Consider the following 17,626-nt stretch of genomic DNA (forward strand, 5'->3'; position numbering starts at 1 on the left):
AATGACAGTGACAGTGAATAACAGTGACAGTGAATAACAGTGACAGTGAATAACAGTGACAGTGTCTGAATAACAGTGACAGTGAATAACAGTGACAGTAACTGAATGACAGTGACAGTGACCGAATAACAGTGACAATGTCTGAATAACAGTGACAGTGTCTGAATGACAGTGACAGTGAATAACAGTGACAGTGAATAACAGTGACAGTGTCTGAATTACTGAAAATTTTTGCAGGAAATTTGTGGCGATAACTTTTCCATATTTTATTACTTTTTATTTTGAATTTTATTATCACTGTGACCCATACGGGTTGAGCGCATTTTGTATATAAAATAACATACTATATTATTTGTTTTGAGTATATTACAATAAAACGACAGTCATTTAATAATAATAATAATAATAATAATAATAATAATAATAATAATAATAATAATAATAATAATAATAATTAACGATAATTATATTAATAAAAATTAATAATCATAATAATAACTTATAATAGGCATAATTAAAATTATTTTTATAATAACAACAATAGTATAAATCAGTGTACAGTACTTAGCAAGGTGTTCATGGTATTTTGGGGTTCGAGTTACGATGTTCTAGAGATACGATATCGTAACTCAAGAGATCACTGTACTTAAGTGTAGTTAGCTGGTCGAGACAGAGTTAATATATAGACTATGAGAGTACTCACATTGATGAAGATAGCATGATCCTGGTGGAAGAGGTGGTTCCACTTCTCAAGGAAGGCCTCGCACTGGGCCACTGTGGCAGACGATGCCTCTAATTCCTCTGCCTCTTCTGCCACCACCTCAGTTATCCTGTCCGGATAGTCATCCGTGGTGGGGTACCCGCATGATAAACACTTCCAGTTTGAAGATGGTGACAGTGGATCCTGTGGGACGATCCAGGGGCCTGGCTCCTCACTGCTTTCTGCACCGCCTTCCTTACTGGACGATTGGTCACCTTTGCTCGTTGACTGGATCTGGTTGATGCGGCTCATGACGCCTCCTGGCTTCCCTCTCGATGCTCTCCCACCTGCCTGCTTCCCCTGCGCTGCACTCTTCTTTTTACTCTCTTCTTCAGCTTGCTTCTTGACACAGTCAGCACATATAAGTGCGGATACGTAGGTCTTTAATTCAGTGGGGTCTACACAGCGTTTGCACCTACAAATGAAATATTTTGAAGAGCGTAGATGCTCTTGTCTAGTGGCAGTGGTAGTGAGGGGGTCGGTGTAACAAGAGGTGAGGTGGTCCCCGCGTTTAATAGGAATGGCTGCTCTTACTACCAAGTTTAGATCAGCATCGAATGTCCGGTGAGTGTTGGTAACACAGTCGTGCTCCAGCATAGACGCTGTTGCATACACTCCTAAGATGCTTGAGTCTGGCAGACGGATTTCAAAACCATTGGTATCAATAATACCCAAAACCTTCTCAATTATTTCTGTGTCGAACTGTTCGAGTCTCAGTCTGTCGTGTATTATGTCAACAACAGTCTGCTGTGTGATAGCAGCGACCTCAGTGCCGTCACGCATGTCGCTGTTGCTCTCCAGCGTCATTAACTTGTTCCACACGCTCGGTGCATCGTCTCTCAGAGCTAAGATTCTCACTGGTGTGATACACTCGTACATGCTGTTAATCTCGCCAAACACTGAAACCTTGACGGGGATGCCCGAATCTCTGACGGCTTTACACTCGGCCTCGTGGTCATCTGTGTCTTCACACTGTGGGCCACACAAAGGAAACCCGCAGCTTTGACACTGGTAGTCACCGTTCACGGGGCGGTAACATCCAAGGCAGACGGGTTCCGTGATCATCTTAGGACCTAGCAGAAGGGGTTGGTCCTCTAAGAGCAGCTCTCCAGCGGCGATATCTCTAGTGGCCACCATGAACCGACCCAGTTCAGACGAACACCCGATACGCCAGGGACGGCATTTGGGCCTGTGCTTCTCCCATCCACTCAGCTGGTGATCACGGGCACAGAACCCCAGCTGCCAGCAGCCGCCACACACGATAGTGGATGGCTTCTTGCATTCTGCACAGGCTGCTGGGGTGTGGCTGTTGGTTAAGGAAGCTCCAGATGCCTGCAGAGCAATCTGCAAGGGCACAGCTGCCGGCACATCTCCACGACTCTCTCCAGGCATCTGTCAGACACAAAGTTCGTTTATATACCTATTGTACGTACATAGGTACAAATTGTAATCATTTATAGATGTACTTTAAGACATAGTAATTAAAGAGACAATTCCTCAGAGACATGTTACAGTACCATACATATACCTGGCAAATGTTACTGAAAAAATACCAATTAACCCAATGAATTATTCATAACTAGTTACTTGCAAAAATTCCATTGTTTCTCAAATAAAATATTTTACCTTTGATCATACAAAGTTGTATGCCAAATAAAGTAATACAAGCATTACAAGGTGTTCTTATTTATGCATATTTATTTCAGAAAAAATATTAATTGCTTAAAATGAGTATTTGTGAGTGATATACAAGTTAAACTACCAACAACAGACGAGAGAGAAAGACGCGCCCTCTACAGAAGACGACAAAGAGTCACTGAGCTCCTCAGGAGTGCTAGAATATCTGATACACGAAAGGAGGCGCTGACCAGGGAAGTGGAAACTATCGAACTTAAGTTAAATGACTATTACAGGAACCAGGAGAGACAGGAGGAGCTTAAAGCTATTAGTGAAATTGAAAGAAATTCAAAATACTTATTTTCATATGCCAAAAACAAGGCAAATACCACATCTAGTATCGGGCCCTAACTCAGACAGGATGGGACTTACACAGATGACAACAAGGAAATGAGTGAAATATTGAAATCCCAGTACGACTCTGTGTTTAGTGAACCACTAATCGGTCTGAGGATCGACGACCCAAATGATTTCTTCATGAATGAGCCTCAAAACTCCATAAATGTATGCCTGATTACCGACATTACCCTAACTCCGATAGATTTCGAAAAAACCATTGACAACATGCCCATGCACTCAGCCCCTGGCCCAGACTCGTGGAACTCTGTTTTCATTAAGAACTGCAAGAAACCCCTCTTGCGTGCCCTAAGTACACTATGGGGGAGGAGCTTGGACATGGGTGAAATTCCACAGTCATTTAAAACTACGGATATAGCCCCACTCCATAAAGGTGGCAGCAAAGCATTAGCTAAGAACTATAGACCAATAGCTCTGACGTCCCACATCATAAAAATCTTTGAAAGAGTGCTAAGAAGCAGGATTGCAAATCGCCTGGATTCCCAAAATCTGCACAATCCAGGGCAACATGAGTTCAGGAAGGTCGCTCCTGCCTCTCACAACTACTGGATCACTATGATATGGCCTTGGATGCACTGGAAGAAAATCAGAATGCAGATGTAATATACACAGACTTTGCAAAAGCATTTAACAAATGCGATCATGGCGTAATAGCCCATAAAATACGTGCTAAAGGAATAACTGGGAAAGTGGGGAGATGGATCTTCAACCTCATAACAAATCGAACACAAAGAGTAGTGGTCAACAGAGTTATATCGGAGGCTGCCATAGTGAAGAGCTCTGTTCCACAAGGCACAGTACTCGCCCCCATCTTATTCCTCATCCTCATATCAGACATAGACAGAGATATACATCACAGCACCGTATCATCCTTTGCGGATGATACTAGGATCTGCATGAGGCTGTCATCTGCTGCTGAGGACGCGGTTAACCTCCAAGAAGATATAAACAAAGTTTTCCAGTGGGCAACGGTAAACAATATGATGTTCAATGAGGACAAATTCCAATAACTCCGTTACGGAAAACTGGAGGAGATAATAACTAGAACAGAGTATACTACAGACTCTGGCCATACAATAGAGCGGAAAAATAATGGAAGGGACCTGGGAGTAGTAATGTCTGAGGATCTCACTTTCAAGGTTCGCAACAGTGCCACGATCGCACGTGCAAAGAAAATGATAAGATGGATAATGAGAACGTTCCAGACGAGAGATGCCAAGCCAGTGACGATCCTTTTCAAATCATTTGTTCTCTCTAGGCTGGAATACTGCTGTACATTAACATTCTTCTCATCAACTTCACGTCATCTGCAAACAGGGACACTTCGGAGTCTATTCCTTCCATCATGTCGATCACAAATACCAGCACTGGTCCTAGGACTGACCCCTGTGGGACCCCCGCTGGTCACAGGTGCCCACTCTGACACCTCGCCACGTACCATGACTTGCTGCTGTCTTCCTGACAAGTATTCCTTGATCCATTGTAGTGCCTTCCCTGTTATCCCTGCTTGGTCCTCCAGTTTTTGCACTAATCTCTTGTGTGAAACTGTGTCAAACGCCTTCTTGCAGTCCAAGAAAATGCAATCCACCCACCCCTCTCTCTCTTGTCTTAATGCTGTCACCATGTCATAGAACTCGAGTAGGTTTGTGACACAGGATTTCCCATCCCTGAAACTATGTTAGCTGCTGTTGATGAGATCATTCCTTTCTAGGTGTTACACCATTCTTCTCCTGATAATCTTCTCCATGACTTTGCATACTATACATGTTAGTGACACTGGTCTGTAGTTTAGTGCTTCATGTCTGTCTCCTTTTTTAAAGATTGGGACTACATTTGCTGTCTTCCATGCCTCAGGCAATCTCCCTGTTTCGATAGATGTATTGAATATTGTTGTTAGGGGTACACATAGCGCCTCTGCTCCCTCTCTCAGGACCCATGGAGAGATGTTATCCGGCCCCATTGCCTTTGAGGTATCTAGCTCACTCAGAAGCCTCTTCACTTCTTCCTTGGTTGTGGGTACTGTGTCCAGCACTTGGTGATGTTCCCCACCTCTCCGTCTTTCTGGAGCCCCTTCTGTCTCCTCTGCAAACACTTCTTTAAATCTCTTGTTGAGTTCCTCACTTACGTCATGGTCATTTCTTGTTGTCTCTCCTCCTTCCTTCCTTAGCCTGATTACCTGGTCCTTGACTGTTGTTTTCCTCCTGATGTGGCTGTATAACAGTTTTGGGTCAGATTTGGCTTTTGCTGCTATGTCGTTTTCACATTGTCGTTGGGCCTCCCTTTTTATCTGCGCATATTCATTTCTGGCTCTACGACTGCTCTCCTTATTATCCTGGGTCTTTTGCCTTCTATATTTCTTCCATTCCCTAGCACACTTGGTTTTTTGCCTCTCTGCACCTTTGGGTGAACCATGGGCTCATCCTGGCTTTTTCATTAGTCCTGTTACCCTTGCACATTGTTGCTACATATTCCATCATCTCATTAACTGACTTCCCTGCCAGTTCTCTGTCCCACTGAACCCTGTTCAGGAAGTTCCTCATTCCCATGTAGTCCCCTTTCTTGTAGTTTGGCTTCATTCGTCCTGGCCTTCCTGCTTCCCCCTCCACTTGTAGCTCTACTGTGTATTCGAAGCTTAAAACCACATGATAGCTGGCCACAAGGGGTCTTTCGTATGTGATGTCCTCAATATCTGCTCTACTCAAGGTGATTACTAGGCTCAGTCTTGCTGGTTCATCCTCTCCTCTCTCTCTTGCAGTGTCCCTTACGTGTTGGCACATGAAGTTTTCCTGTACCACCTCCATCATCTTAGCCCTCCATGTATCTTGGCCCCCTTGTGGCTCCAAGTTCTCCCAATTGATCAGGAGCTTTGCCCTGCATGCATGAGCTCTTCTGGCCACTGCAGCCAGTGTGTCAACCATCGCTCTATTGCTCTCGTCATACTCTTGCCTTGGCCTCCTGCTGCTCTGTGGTGGAAATAAATCACTCTGTCTGACTTTTTTGGGTTATCCTAGGTTCTCTTCATATATGCTGCTATGTATGATAATTCTATGTAACTGTATTTGTGTATACCTGAATAAACTTACTTACTTAATTACCACCTTGGGACCTCCAGAGTGAAGTGTTCCTGCTATGTAATCGCTTGTTTCTCTGCTGTCTCCTCCCTCCTGCTCATCAAAATTCCATCGGTTTTTGATCAGCAGTGCCACTCCTCCACCCCAGCCCCTGTTCCCTCTGTCTTTCCTCGGGATCTGGTATCCCATTGGAAAGATGGCATCTGTTATCATACATGTAAGCTTGGTTTCTGTGAGAGCTATGATGTCCGGTGATGCCTCTTTGACTATTTCGTGCCACTCCTCCCACTTATTTGTTATTCAATCAGCGTTTGTGTACCATACCTTCAGTTTCCTTTCCAACACTGTGGTTTGGGGGCCTGTGAGGGTGGGAGACCTGGCAGCATACTTTGTGTGTGTGTGTGTGTGTGTGTGTGTGTGTGTGTGTGTGTGTGTTCACCTGTTTGTGTTGCAGGGGTCGAGTCATAACTCCTGGCCCCGCCTCTTCACTTATTGCTACTAGGTCCTCTGCCTCCACCTTAGCCTCCATCTCAGCCTCCACCTCAGCCTCCACCACTGCCTCCACCTCGGCCTCCACCTCAGCCTCCACCTCAGCCTCCACCTCGGCCTCTACCTCAGCCTCCACCACAGCCTCCACATCTACCTCCACCTCAGAATCCACCTCAGCCTCCATCTCTGCCTCCACCTTTGCCTCCACCTGAGCCTCCACCTATGCCTACACCTCATCCTCCACCTCGGCCTCCAACTCAGCCTCCACCTCTGAATCCACCACAGCCTCCACCTCAGCCACCACCTCTGCCTCCACCTCAGCCTCCACCTCAGCCTCCACCTTTGCCTCCACCTCAGCCTCCACCTCTGCCTCCACCACAGCCTCCACCTCTGCCTCCACCTCAGCCTCCACCTCAGCCCCAACCTCTGCCTACACCTCAGCCTCCACCTCTGCCTCCACCACAGCCTCCACCTTTGCCTCCACCTCAGAATCCTCCTCAGCCTCCACCTATGCCTCCATCTCAGCCTTCACCTCTGCCTCCACCTCAGCCTCCACCTCAGCCTCCACCTCAGCCTCCACCTCAGCCTCCACCTCAGCCTCCACTTCAGCCTCCACCTCAGCCTCCACCTCAGCCTCCACCTCAGCCTCCACCTTAGCCTCCACCTCAGCCTCCACCTGGTCACACTCCCTCACCATAGTGACTGGTCACACTCACTATAGTGACTGGTCACACTCACTATAGTGACTGGTCACACTCACTATAGTGACTTGTCACACTCACTATAGTGACTTGTCACACTCACTATAGTGACTGGTCACACTCACTATAGTGACTTGTCACACTCACTATAGTGAGTGGTCACACTCACTCACTATAGTGACTGGTCACACTCACTCACTATAGTGACTGGTCACACACACTATAGTAACTGGTCATACTCACTATAGTGACTGGTCACACTCACTATAGTGACTGGTCACACACACTATAGTAACTGGTCACACTCACTATAGTGACTGGTTACACACACTATAGTAACTGGTCATACTCACTATAGTAACTGGTCACACTCACTATAGTGACTTGTGACACTACAGGGACTGGTCACACTGACTATAATAACTGGTCACACTCACTATAGTGACTGATCACACTCTAGTGACTGTTCACACTCACAATAGTGACTGGTCACACTCTAGTGAATGGTCACACTCACTATAAAGACTGGTCATACTCACTATAGTGACTGGTAAAAAGTCTAGTGACTGGTCACACTTACTGTAGTGACTGGTCACACTTACTGTAGTGACTGGTCACACTCACTACAGTGACTGCTCACACTGAATATTGTAACTGGTCACACTCACTGTAATAACTGGTCACTCTCACTATAGTGACTGGTCACACTCTAGTGACTGGTCACACTCTAGTGACTGGTCACACTCACTATAGTAACTGGTCACACTATAGTAACTGGTCACACTCACTATAATAACTGGACACACTCTAGTGACTGGTCACACTCACTATGTTAACTGGTCACACTCACTATAGTGACTGGTCACACTCCAGTGTCTGGTCACACTCTAGTGACTGGTCACACTCTAGTGACTGGTCACACTCACTATAATAACTGGTCACACTCACTATATTAACTGGTTACACTCACTATAATAACTGGTCACACTCTAGTGACTGGTCACACTCACTATAATAACTGGTCACACTCACTATATTAACTGGTTACACTCACTATAATAACTGGTCACACTCTAGGGACTGGTCCCACTCACTATAATAACTGGTCACACTCACTATAATTGGTCACACTCACTATAATAACTGGTCACACTCACTATAATAACTGGTCACACTCACTATAATAACTGGTCACACTCACTATAATAACTGGTCACACTCACTATAATTGGTCACACTCACTATAATAACTGGTCACACTCACTATATTAACTGGTCACACTCACTATATTAACTGGTCACACTCACTATATTAACTGGTCACACTCACTATAATAACTGGTCACACTCACTATAATAACTGGTCACACTCACTATAATAACTGGTCACACTCACTATAATAACTGGTCACACTCACTATAATAACTGGTCACACTCACTATAATAACTGGTCACACTCACTATAATAACTGGTCACACTCACTATAATAACTGGTCACACTCTAGTGACTGGTCACACTCACTATAATAACTGGTCACACTCACTATAATAACTGGTCACACTCACTATAATAACTGGTCACACTCTAGTGACTGGTCACACTCACTATAATAACTGGTCACACTCTAGTGACTGGTCACACTCACTATAATAACTGGTCACACTCACTATAATAACTGGTCACACTCTAGTGACTGGTCACACTCACTATAATAACTGGTCACACTCACTATAATAACTGGTCACACTCACTATAATAACTGGTCACACTCACTATAATAACTGGTCACACTCACTATAATAACTGGTCACACTCACTATAATAACTGGTCACACTCACTATAATAACTGGTCACACTCACTATAGTAACTGGTCACACTCACTATAATAACTGGTCACACTCACTATAATAACTGGTCACACTCACTATAATAACTGGTCACACTCACTATAATAACTGGTCACACTCTAGTGACTGGTCACACTCACTATAATAACTGGTCACACTCACTATAATAACTGGTCACACTCACTATAATAACTGGTCACACTCACTATAATAACTGGTCACACTCACTATAATAACTGGTCACACTCACTATAATAACTGGTCACACTCACTATAATAACTGGTCACACTCACTATAATAACTGGTCACACTCACTATAATAACTGGTCACACTCACTATAATAACTGGTCACACTCACTATAATAACTGGTCACACTCTAGTGACTGGTCACACTCACTATAATAACTGGTCACACTCACTATAATAACTGGTCACACTCACTATAATAACTGGTCACACTCTAGTGACTGGTCACACTCACTATAATAACTGGTCACACTCACTATAATAACTGGTCACACTCACTATAATAACTGGTCACACTCACTATAATAACTGGTCACACTCACTATAATAACTGGTCACACTATAATAACTGGTCACACTCACTATAATAACTGGTCACACTCACTATAATAACTGGTCACACTCACTATAATAACTGGTCACACTCACTATAATAACTGGTCACACTCACTATAATAACTGGTCACACTCACTATAATAACTGGTCACACTCTAGTGACTGGTCACACTCACTATAATAACTGGTCACACTCACTATAATAACTGGTCACACTCACTATAATAACTGGTCACACTCACTATAATAATTGGTCACACTCACTATAATAACTGGTCACACTCACTATAATAACTGGTCACACTATAATAACTGGTCACACTCACTATAATAACTGGTCACACTCACTATAATAACTGGTCACACTCACTATAATAACTGGTCACACTCTATAACTTGTAAAAGATAAATAAGTTTTAAACATTTTAACTTATGTTTTCTCCTGGCTGGGTTGGTAGCGCACTCGCCTGACTCACTCAGTCCGAGATCGATCCCCGGCACGGGTGAAACGTTATGACTGTTGTGCTGCCCCTGATACTGTCACTTTTCGATTAGCAGTTAGTAGGTACCTGGGTCTTTGTCACTTTACACCTACTGTCCCTGTTCACCTACTATCTGGTGCCCCGGTGGCCCGGTGGCCTGGTGGCTAAAGCTCCCGCTTCACACACGGAGGGCCCGGGTTCGATTCCCGGCGGGTGGAAACATTTCGACACGTTTCCTTACACCTGTTGTCCTGTTCACCTAGCAGCAAATAGGTGCCTGGGTGTTAGTCGACTGGTGTGGGTGGCATCCTGGGGGACAAGATTAAGGACCACAATGGAAATAAGTTAGACAGTCCTCGATGACGCACTGACTTTCTTGGGTTATCCTGGGTGGCTAACCCTCCGGAGTTAAAAATCCGAACGAAATCTTATCTTATCTTATTAAGTAGGTACATATTTATTAGTCACTTTACACCTGCTGCCCAATTTCACCTAACAGTAAGTAGGTACCTGGGTGTTAGTCATCTTACAACTGCTGTCCCTGTTCATCTAGCAGTAAGTAGGTACCTGGGTGTTAGTCACCTTACACCTGCTGTCCTTGTTCATCTACCAGTAAGTAGGTACCTGGGTGGAAGTCACCTTACACCTGCTGTCCCTGTTGATCTAGCAGTAAGTAGGTACCTGGGTATTAGTCACCTTACACCTGCTGTCCCTGTTCATCTACCAGTAAGTAGGTACCTGGGTGTTAGTCACCTTACACATGCTGTCCCTGTTCATCTAGCAGTAAGTAGGTATGTTAGTGTTGGTCACCCTACATCCACTGTCCGTGTTCACCTAGCAGTAAATAGGTACCTGGATGTTAGTCTCCTTACGCCAGGTACTGTCACTGTTGGCCTAGCAGTAAGCGGATATCTGGGTGTTAGTCACCCTTCACCTGCTGACCTTACTCACCTACCAGTAAATAGGTACCTGCCTGTTAGCCACCTTATACCTGCTGTCCTTGCTCACCTAGCAGTAAGGAGATACCTGGGTGTTAGTTTCTTCACACTTGCTGTACGTGCTCACCTAGCAGTAATTATGTACCTTAGTGTTAGTCACCTTACACTCTCTGTCCCTGTTCACCTAGCAGTAAGTAGGTGCCTGGATGTTAGTCGACTGTTGTGGGTGGCATCCTGGGACGACAAGATTAACCCAAGTTGCCAGAAATGTTGTACATAACCAGGGATTTTCTGTACAGTATGTTAATTATGTCAGCTTCCTCATCACTCTCCACCTGACTCTCCACCTGACTCTCCACCTGACTCTCCACCTGACTCTCCACCTGACTCTCCACCTGACTCTCCACCTGACTCTCCACCTGACTCCCCACCTTACTCTCCACCTGACTCTCCACCTGACTCTCCACCTGACTCTCCACCTGATTTTCCACATGACTCTCCACCTGACTCTCCACCTGACTCTCCACCTGACTCTACCCACCTCACTCTCCACCTCACTCTCCACCTGACTCCCCACCTTACTCTCCACCTGACTCTCCACCTGACTCTCCACCTGACTCTCCACCTGACTCTACCCACCTCACTCTCCACCTGACTCTCCACCTGACTCTCCACCTGACTCTCCACCTGACTCTACCCACCTGACTCTCCACCTGACTCTCCACCTGACTCTCCACCTGACTCTACCCACCTCACTCTCCACCTCACTCTACCCACCTCACACTCCACCTGACTCTCCACCTGACTCTCCACCTGACTCTCCACCTGACTCTCCATCTCACTCTCCACCTCACTCTCCACCTCACTCTCCACCTTACTCTCCACCTGACTCTACCCACCTCACTCTCCACCTCACTCTCCACCTCACTCTCCACCTCACTCTCCACCTCACTCTCCACCTCACTCTACCCACCTCACTTTCCACCTCACTCTCCACCTCACTCTCCACCTCACTCTCCACCTCACTCTCCACCTCACTCTCCACCTCACTCTCCACCTCACTCTCCACCTCACTCTCCACCTCACTCTCCACTTCACTCTCCACCTCACTCTCCACCTCACTCTCCACCAGACTCTCCACCTCACTCTCCACCTCACTCTCCACCTCACTCTCCACCTCACTCTCCACCTCACTCTCCACCTCACTCTCCACCTGACTCTCCACCTCACTCTCCACCTGACTCTCCACCTCACTCTCCACCTCACTCTCCACATGACTCTCCACCTCACTCTCCACCTCACTCTCCACCTCACTCTCCACCTCACTCTCCACCTCACTCTCCGCCTCACTCTCCACCTCACTCTCCACCTCACTCTCCACCTCACTCTCCACCTCACTCTCCACCTCACTCTCCACCTCACTCTACCCACTTCACTCTCCACCTCACTCTCCACCTCACTCTCTACCTCACTCTCTACCTCACTCTCCACCTCACTCTCCACCTCACTCTCCACCTCACTCTCCACCTCACTCTCCACCTCACTCTCCACCTTACTCTACCCACCTCACTCTCCACCTCACTCTCCACCTCACTCTCCACCTCACTCTCCACCTCACTCTCCACCTCACTCTCCACCTCACTCTCCATCTCACTCTCCACCTCACTCTCCACCTGACTCTCCACCTGACTCTACCCACCTCACTCTCCACCTCACTCTCCACCTCACTCTCCACCTCACTCTCCACCTCACTCTCCACCTCACTCTCCATCTCACTCTCCACCTCACTCTCCACCTCACTCTCCACCTCACTCTCCATCTCACTCTCCACCTCACTCTCCACCTCACTCTCCACCTCACTCTCCACCTCACTCTACCCACCTCACTCTCCACCTCACTCTCCACCTCACTCTCCACTTCACTCTACCCACCTCAGTCTCCACCTCACTCTCCATCTGACTCTACCCACCTCACTCTCCACCTCACTCTCCATCTGACTCTACCCACCTCACTCTCCACCTCACTCTCCACCTGACTCTACCCACCTCACTCTCCACCTCACTCTCCACCTGACTCTACCCACCTCACTCTCCACCTCACTCTCCACCTGACTCTACCCACCTCACTCTCCACCTCACTCTCCACCTGACTCTACCCACCTCACTCTCCACCTCACTCTCCACCTGACTCTACCCACCTCACTCTCCACCTCACTCTCCACCTCACTCTACCCACCTCACTCTCCACCTCACTCTCCACCTCACTCTACCCACCTCACTCTCCACCTCACTCTCCACCTCGCTATGCTCCCTGTGTGTACTCATGTACTCTGCCCAGGTAGATCTGTTTGTCATGATAAAGTCCACTGTGTGGGCGAAACGTTGTCAATAAAAAATTGCATAATACTGTATTTGTGTTCGTTTTTCCATCGTGTCTCACGATATCATAACAACACGATTGCAAACCAGGGAACGGGTGGGGTTTGAACTTGTGGCAAGTTGAGTCTTAAAACTTACAGCTGGCCGGGTGGTTAACGCACTGGCCTGTGAATTTTAAGACTCGCCTGCCGTGAGTTCAATCCCCACCCGTTCCTTGATTCCAAGTGAGAATTCTCTTACCTTGCTGGAATGCGTCTTTTATATTCGTGACACTAACTGATTATGATTTAAGTTTCGTTTGATCAGACACTTAAGTGTTGCAGCACCTAGTTCACTATTCACTGTCAGTTTGTGTGTGTTGGTAGTAGATACGAGGAGAGTAGTGAAGTTCGGGGCAGCTAGTCCCACACTGGCGGCACCAGGGCCTGGCACCCACGCCTGGCACCACACCCGGCACCTCAGTTTGGCACCGCACGCCCCCTAACCTACAGATTGGTGTCACGCCCCTTGTGCAGATATCCAAGAACTAGCTACAAGCAGTGTTAAAACAGGGAAGTGTTTTTGGGTATGCCCAAATGAGATAAATCTGTGGACTAAAATCACAAGGGTATTAAAAGAGGACAACATCAAAGCTGCTTTTATAGAAAACCTGGAAGCTTTCTACAACAGATGGGAACATAAAAAGTCTGGGCTGAATGGTACTGCCCTTGATACTGGCCATGTAGTCACAAACTGTAAGGCTGGAGATGAAGTCCTGGTAGTCAGTAAATGTGGGGCTGATAGTGCTGTCCTGGGAGACAGTAATGGTGAAGCTGGAGGTGCTGTCCTGGGAGACAGTAATGGTGAAGCTGGAGGTGCTGTCCTGGGAGACAGTAATGGTGAAGCTGGAGATGCTGTCCTGGGAGACAGTAATGGTGAAGCTGGAGATTTTGTCCAGGTAGTCGGGAATTATACGCAGGAAGGAATACATATAAATGACCTCATAGGGGACAGGAGCCATAGTAGGGAAACAAGTGTAGTCAAAGATAAGATAAAACCAATATTCAAATGTGAGCACTCCACTACAACAAAAACAAAGCTCCATTGCGTCAGGAGTACATTAATAAACTATGCACTTGGTATCTGCTGGCATGGGAAATCTGGAAAAACAGATGGGACGCAACTATGACCACCCTGAAAATGCCATGCCCATATGACAACAGGAAAATGCAAACTCCCTTCCTGTAAGCTTTTTCACCCTGAACTGTGTACCTCTTCAGTACAGGAAAACTGTGTAAATAGCCATCCATACCATCTAAAGGGGACAAAAAGATACAAAACATCCAGGCCATGGGAAAATAGCCACAGCCACTCAAGAGGGAGAGGTTTTTTAGTGCCAGGAAGGAAAAAAACTGGCAGGAAATAATCGAAATCCAGTCATTCCTGGAGTGGAACCACAGTCGATGGCCTCCACTCCAAACCAACAGATACAGATACTAATGCCGGAAAAAAAATCCCCCCCCCCAGTCGCACCAATACCACCAGTCCGATAACATTCTTCTTTGCAAATATACAGGGTCTAAAGCCAGCAACAAACAACAAAATACCTTTCATCCGTGGACTGCTTGCAGAGGCAAAGGCAATGTTCGCGGCTTTCACTGAGACCCACATAAAGGATCACTTGGACAACGAAATATGGATCCCAGGTTACAACCTATACAGATGCGACAGAGTGAACAGGCAAAAGGGTGGAGGGGGGAAGGTTGGCCTGTACATTGCAGAGTCACTTGTTTGCACAGAACTGCTTAATGCCTCAAATGATGTAGTGGAAGTTTTAGCAGTAAAGGTCGAGAACCAAAACCTAGTCATTGTGGTAGTCTACAAGCCTCCGGATGCAACATCCCAGCAATTCCAGGAACAGCTGTTAAAAATTGACCACTGTCTGGAAAATCTTCCAGCTCCTGCACCCAACATCTTGCTCCTGGAGGATTTCAACTTAAGGCACCTAAAATGGAGGAATATAGCAAATAATATTGTTGCAGTAATAACACCAGGAGGCAGCTCTGTTGAAAACTCACACTCACACGAGCTTTTAAATCTCTGCACCAAATTCAATTTAAACCAGCAAATAATAGAGCCTACTAGACTGGAGAATACACTAGACCTCATCTTCACTAACAATGATGATCTGATAAGAAATGTCACCATATCAAAAACAATATACTCAGATCACAACATAATTGAGGTTCAGACATGTATGCGTGGAGCCCCAGACCGACATAATGAGACTAGCCACGAGGGAGCATTCACCAAATTCAACTTCAATAACAAAAACATAAAGTGGGACCAAGTAAACCAAGTCCTAACCGATATAAGCTGCGAAGATATACTAAGCAACACAGACCCCCAACTTATGCCTAGAACAGATTAACTCGGTGGCACTTGATGTATGCACAAGGCTTATTCCTCTATGAAAAAGGAGGAGTAGATGTAAAATAGAAAGAGACAGGCGCTCCCTTTACAAGCGACGGAAAAGAATAACAGAGCGGCTAAAAGAGGTCAATATATCTGAAATGCGTAGGGAGACACTGGTCAGAGAAATAGCAAGCATCGAACTTAAGCTAAAAGAATCCTTTAGGAGTCAGGAATCGCGGGAAGAACTAAAAGCCATAAATGAAATCGAAAGAAACCCAAAGTATTTCTTCTCCTATGCCAAATCAAAATCGAGAACAACGTCCAGTATTGGGCCCCTACTTAAACAAGATGGGTCCTACACAGATGACAGCAAGGAAATGAGTGAGCTACTCAAGTCCCAATATGACTCAGTTTTTAGCAAGCCGCTAACCAGACTGAGAGTCGAAGATCAAAATGAATTTTTTATGAGAGCCACAAAATTTGATTAACACAAGCCTATCCGATGTTATCCTGACGCCAAATGACTTCGAACAGGCGATAAATGACATGCCCATGCACTCTGCCCCAGGGCCAGACTCATGGAACTCTGTGTTCATCAAGAACTGCAAGAAGCCCCTATCACGAGCCTTTTCCATCCTATGGAGAGGGAGCATGGACACGGGGGTAGTCCCACAGTTACTAAAAACAACAGACATAGCCCCACTCCACAAAGGGGGCAGTAAAGCAACAGCAAAGAACTACAGACCAATAGCACTAACATCCCATATCATAAAAATCTTTGAAAAGGGTCCTAAGAAGCAATATCACCACCCATCTAGAAACCTATCAGTTACACAACCTAGGGCAACATGGGTTTAGAACAGGTCGCTCCTGTCTGTCTCAACTATTGGATCACTACGACAAGGTCCTAAATGCACTAGAAGACAAAAAGAATGCAGATGTAATATATACAGACCTTGCAAAAGCCTTCGAACAAGTGTGACCATGGCGTAATAGCGCACAAAATGCGTGCTAAAGGAATAACAGGAAAAGTCGGTCGATGGATCTATAATTTCCTCACTAACAGAACACAGAGAGTAGTCGTCAACAGAGTAAAGTCCGAGGCAGCTACGGTGAAAAACTCTGTTCCTCATCCTCATATCCGACATAGACAAGGATGTCAGCCACAGCACCGTGTCTTCCTTTGCAGATGACACCCGAATCTGCATGACAGTGTCTTCCATTGCAGACACTGCAAGGCTCCAGGCGGACATCAACCAAATCTTTCAGTGGGCTGCAGAAAACAATATGAAGTTCAACGATGAGAAATTTCAATTACTCAGATATGGTAAACATGAGGAAATTAAATCTTCATCAGAGTACAAAACAAATTCTGGCCACAAAATAGAGCGAAACACCAACGTCAAAGACCTGGGAGTGATCATGTCGGAGGATCTCACCTTCAAGGACCATAACACTGTATCAATCGCATCTGCTAGAAAAATGACAGGATGGATAATGAGAACCTTCAAAACTAGGGAGGCCAAGCCCATGATGACACTCTTCAGGTCACTTGTTCTATCTAGGCTGGAATATTGCTGCACACTAACAGCACCTTTCAAGGCAGGTGAAATTGCCGACCTAGAAAATGTACAGAGAACTTTCACGGCGCGCATAACGGAGATAAAACACCTCAATTACTGGGAGCGCTTGAGGTTCCTAAACCTGTATTCCCTGGAACGCAGGCGGGAGAGATACATGATTATATTCACCTGGAAAATCCTAGAGGGACTAGTACCGAACTTGCACACGAAAATCACTCACTACGAAAGCAAAAGACTTGGCAGACGATGCACCATCCCCCCAATGAAAAGCAGGGGTGTCACTAGCACGTTAAGAGACCATACAATAAGTGTCAGGGGCCCGAGACTGTTCAACTGCCTCCCAGCACACATAAGGGGG

General features: G+C 46.0%; 1 protein-coding gene across 1 annotated transcript in view; it reads right to left on the minus strand.

The window, feature by feature from the left end:
- LOC128686054 (uncharacterized) overlaps positions 1-13,690 on the minus strand; it is an 81,431-nt gene extending 67,741 nt beyond the window's left edge. Inside the window, exons 1-2 of the mRNA XM_053772694.2 lie at positions 13,532-13,690; positions 704-2,152 (exon numbers count right to left, since the gene is read on the minus strand). Of these exons, the coding sequence (XP_053628669.1) occupies positions 704-2,152 (1,449 nt within the window). The 5' untranslated portion in view covers positions 13,532-13,690. The remainder of the gene's footprint in view (positions 1-703; positions 2,153-13,531) is intronic.
- Positions 13,691-17,626: the final 3,936 nt, after the last annotated feature.

Source organism: Cherax quadricarinatus, chromosome 9 (assembly GCF_038502225.1).
Source record: "Cherax quadricarinatus isolate ZL_2023a chromosome 9, ASM3850222v1, whole genome shotgun sequence".
Classification (NCBI taxonomy): domain Eukaryota; kingdom Metazoa; phylum Arthropoda; class Malacostraca; order Decapoda; family Parastacidae; genus Cherax; species Cherax quadricarinatus.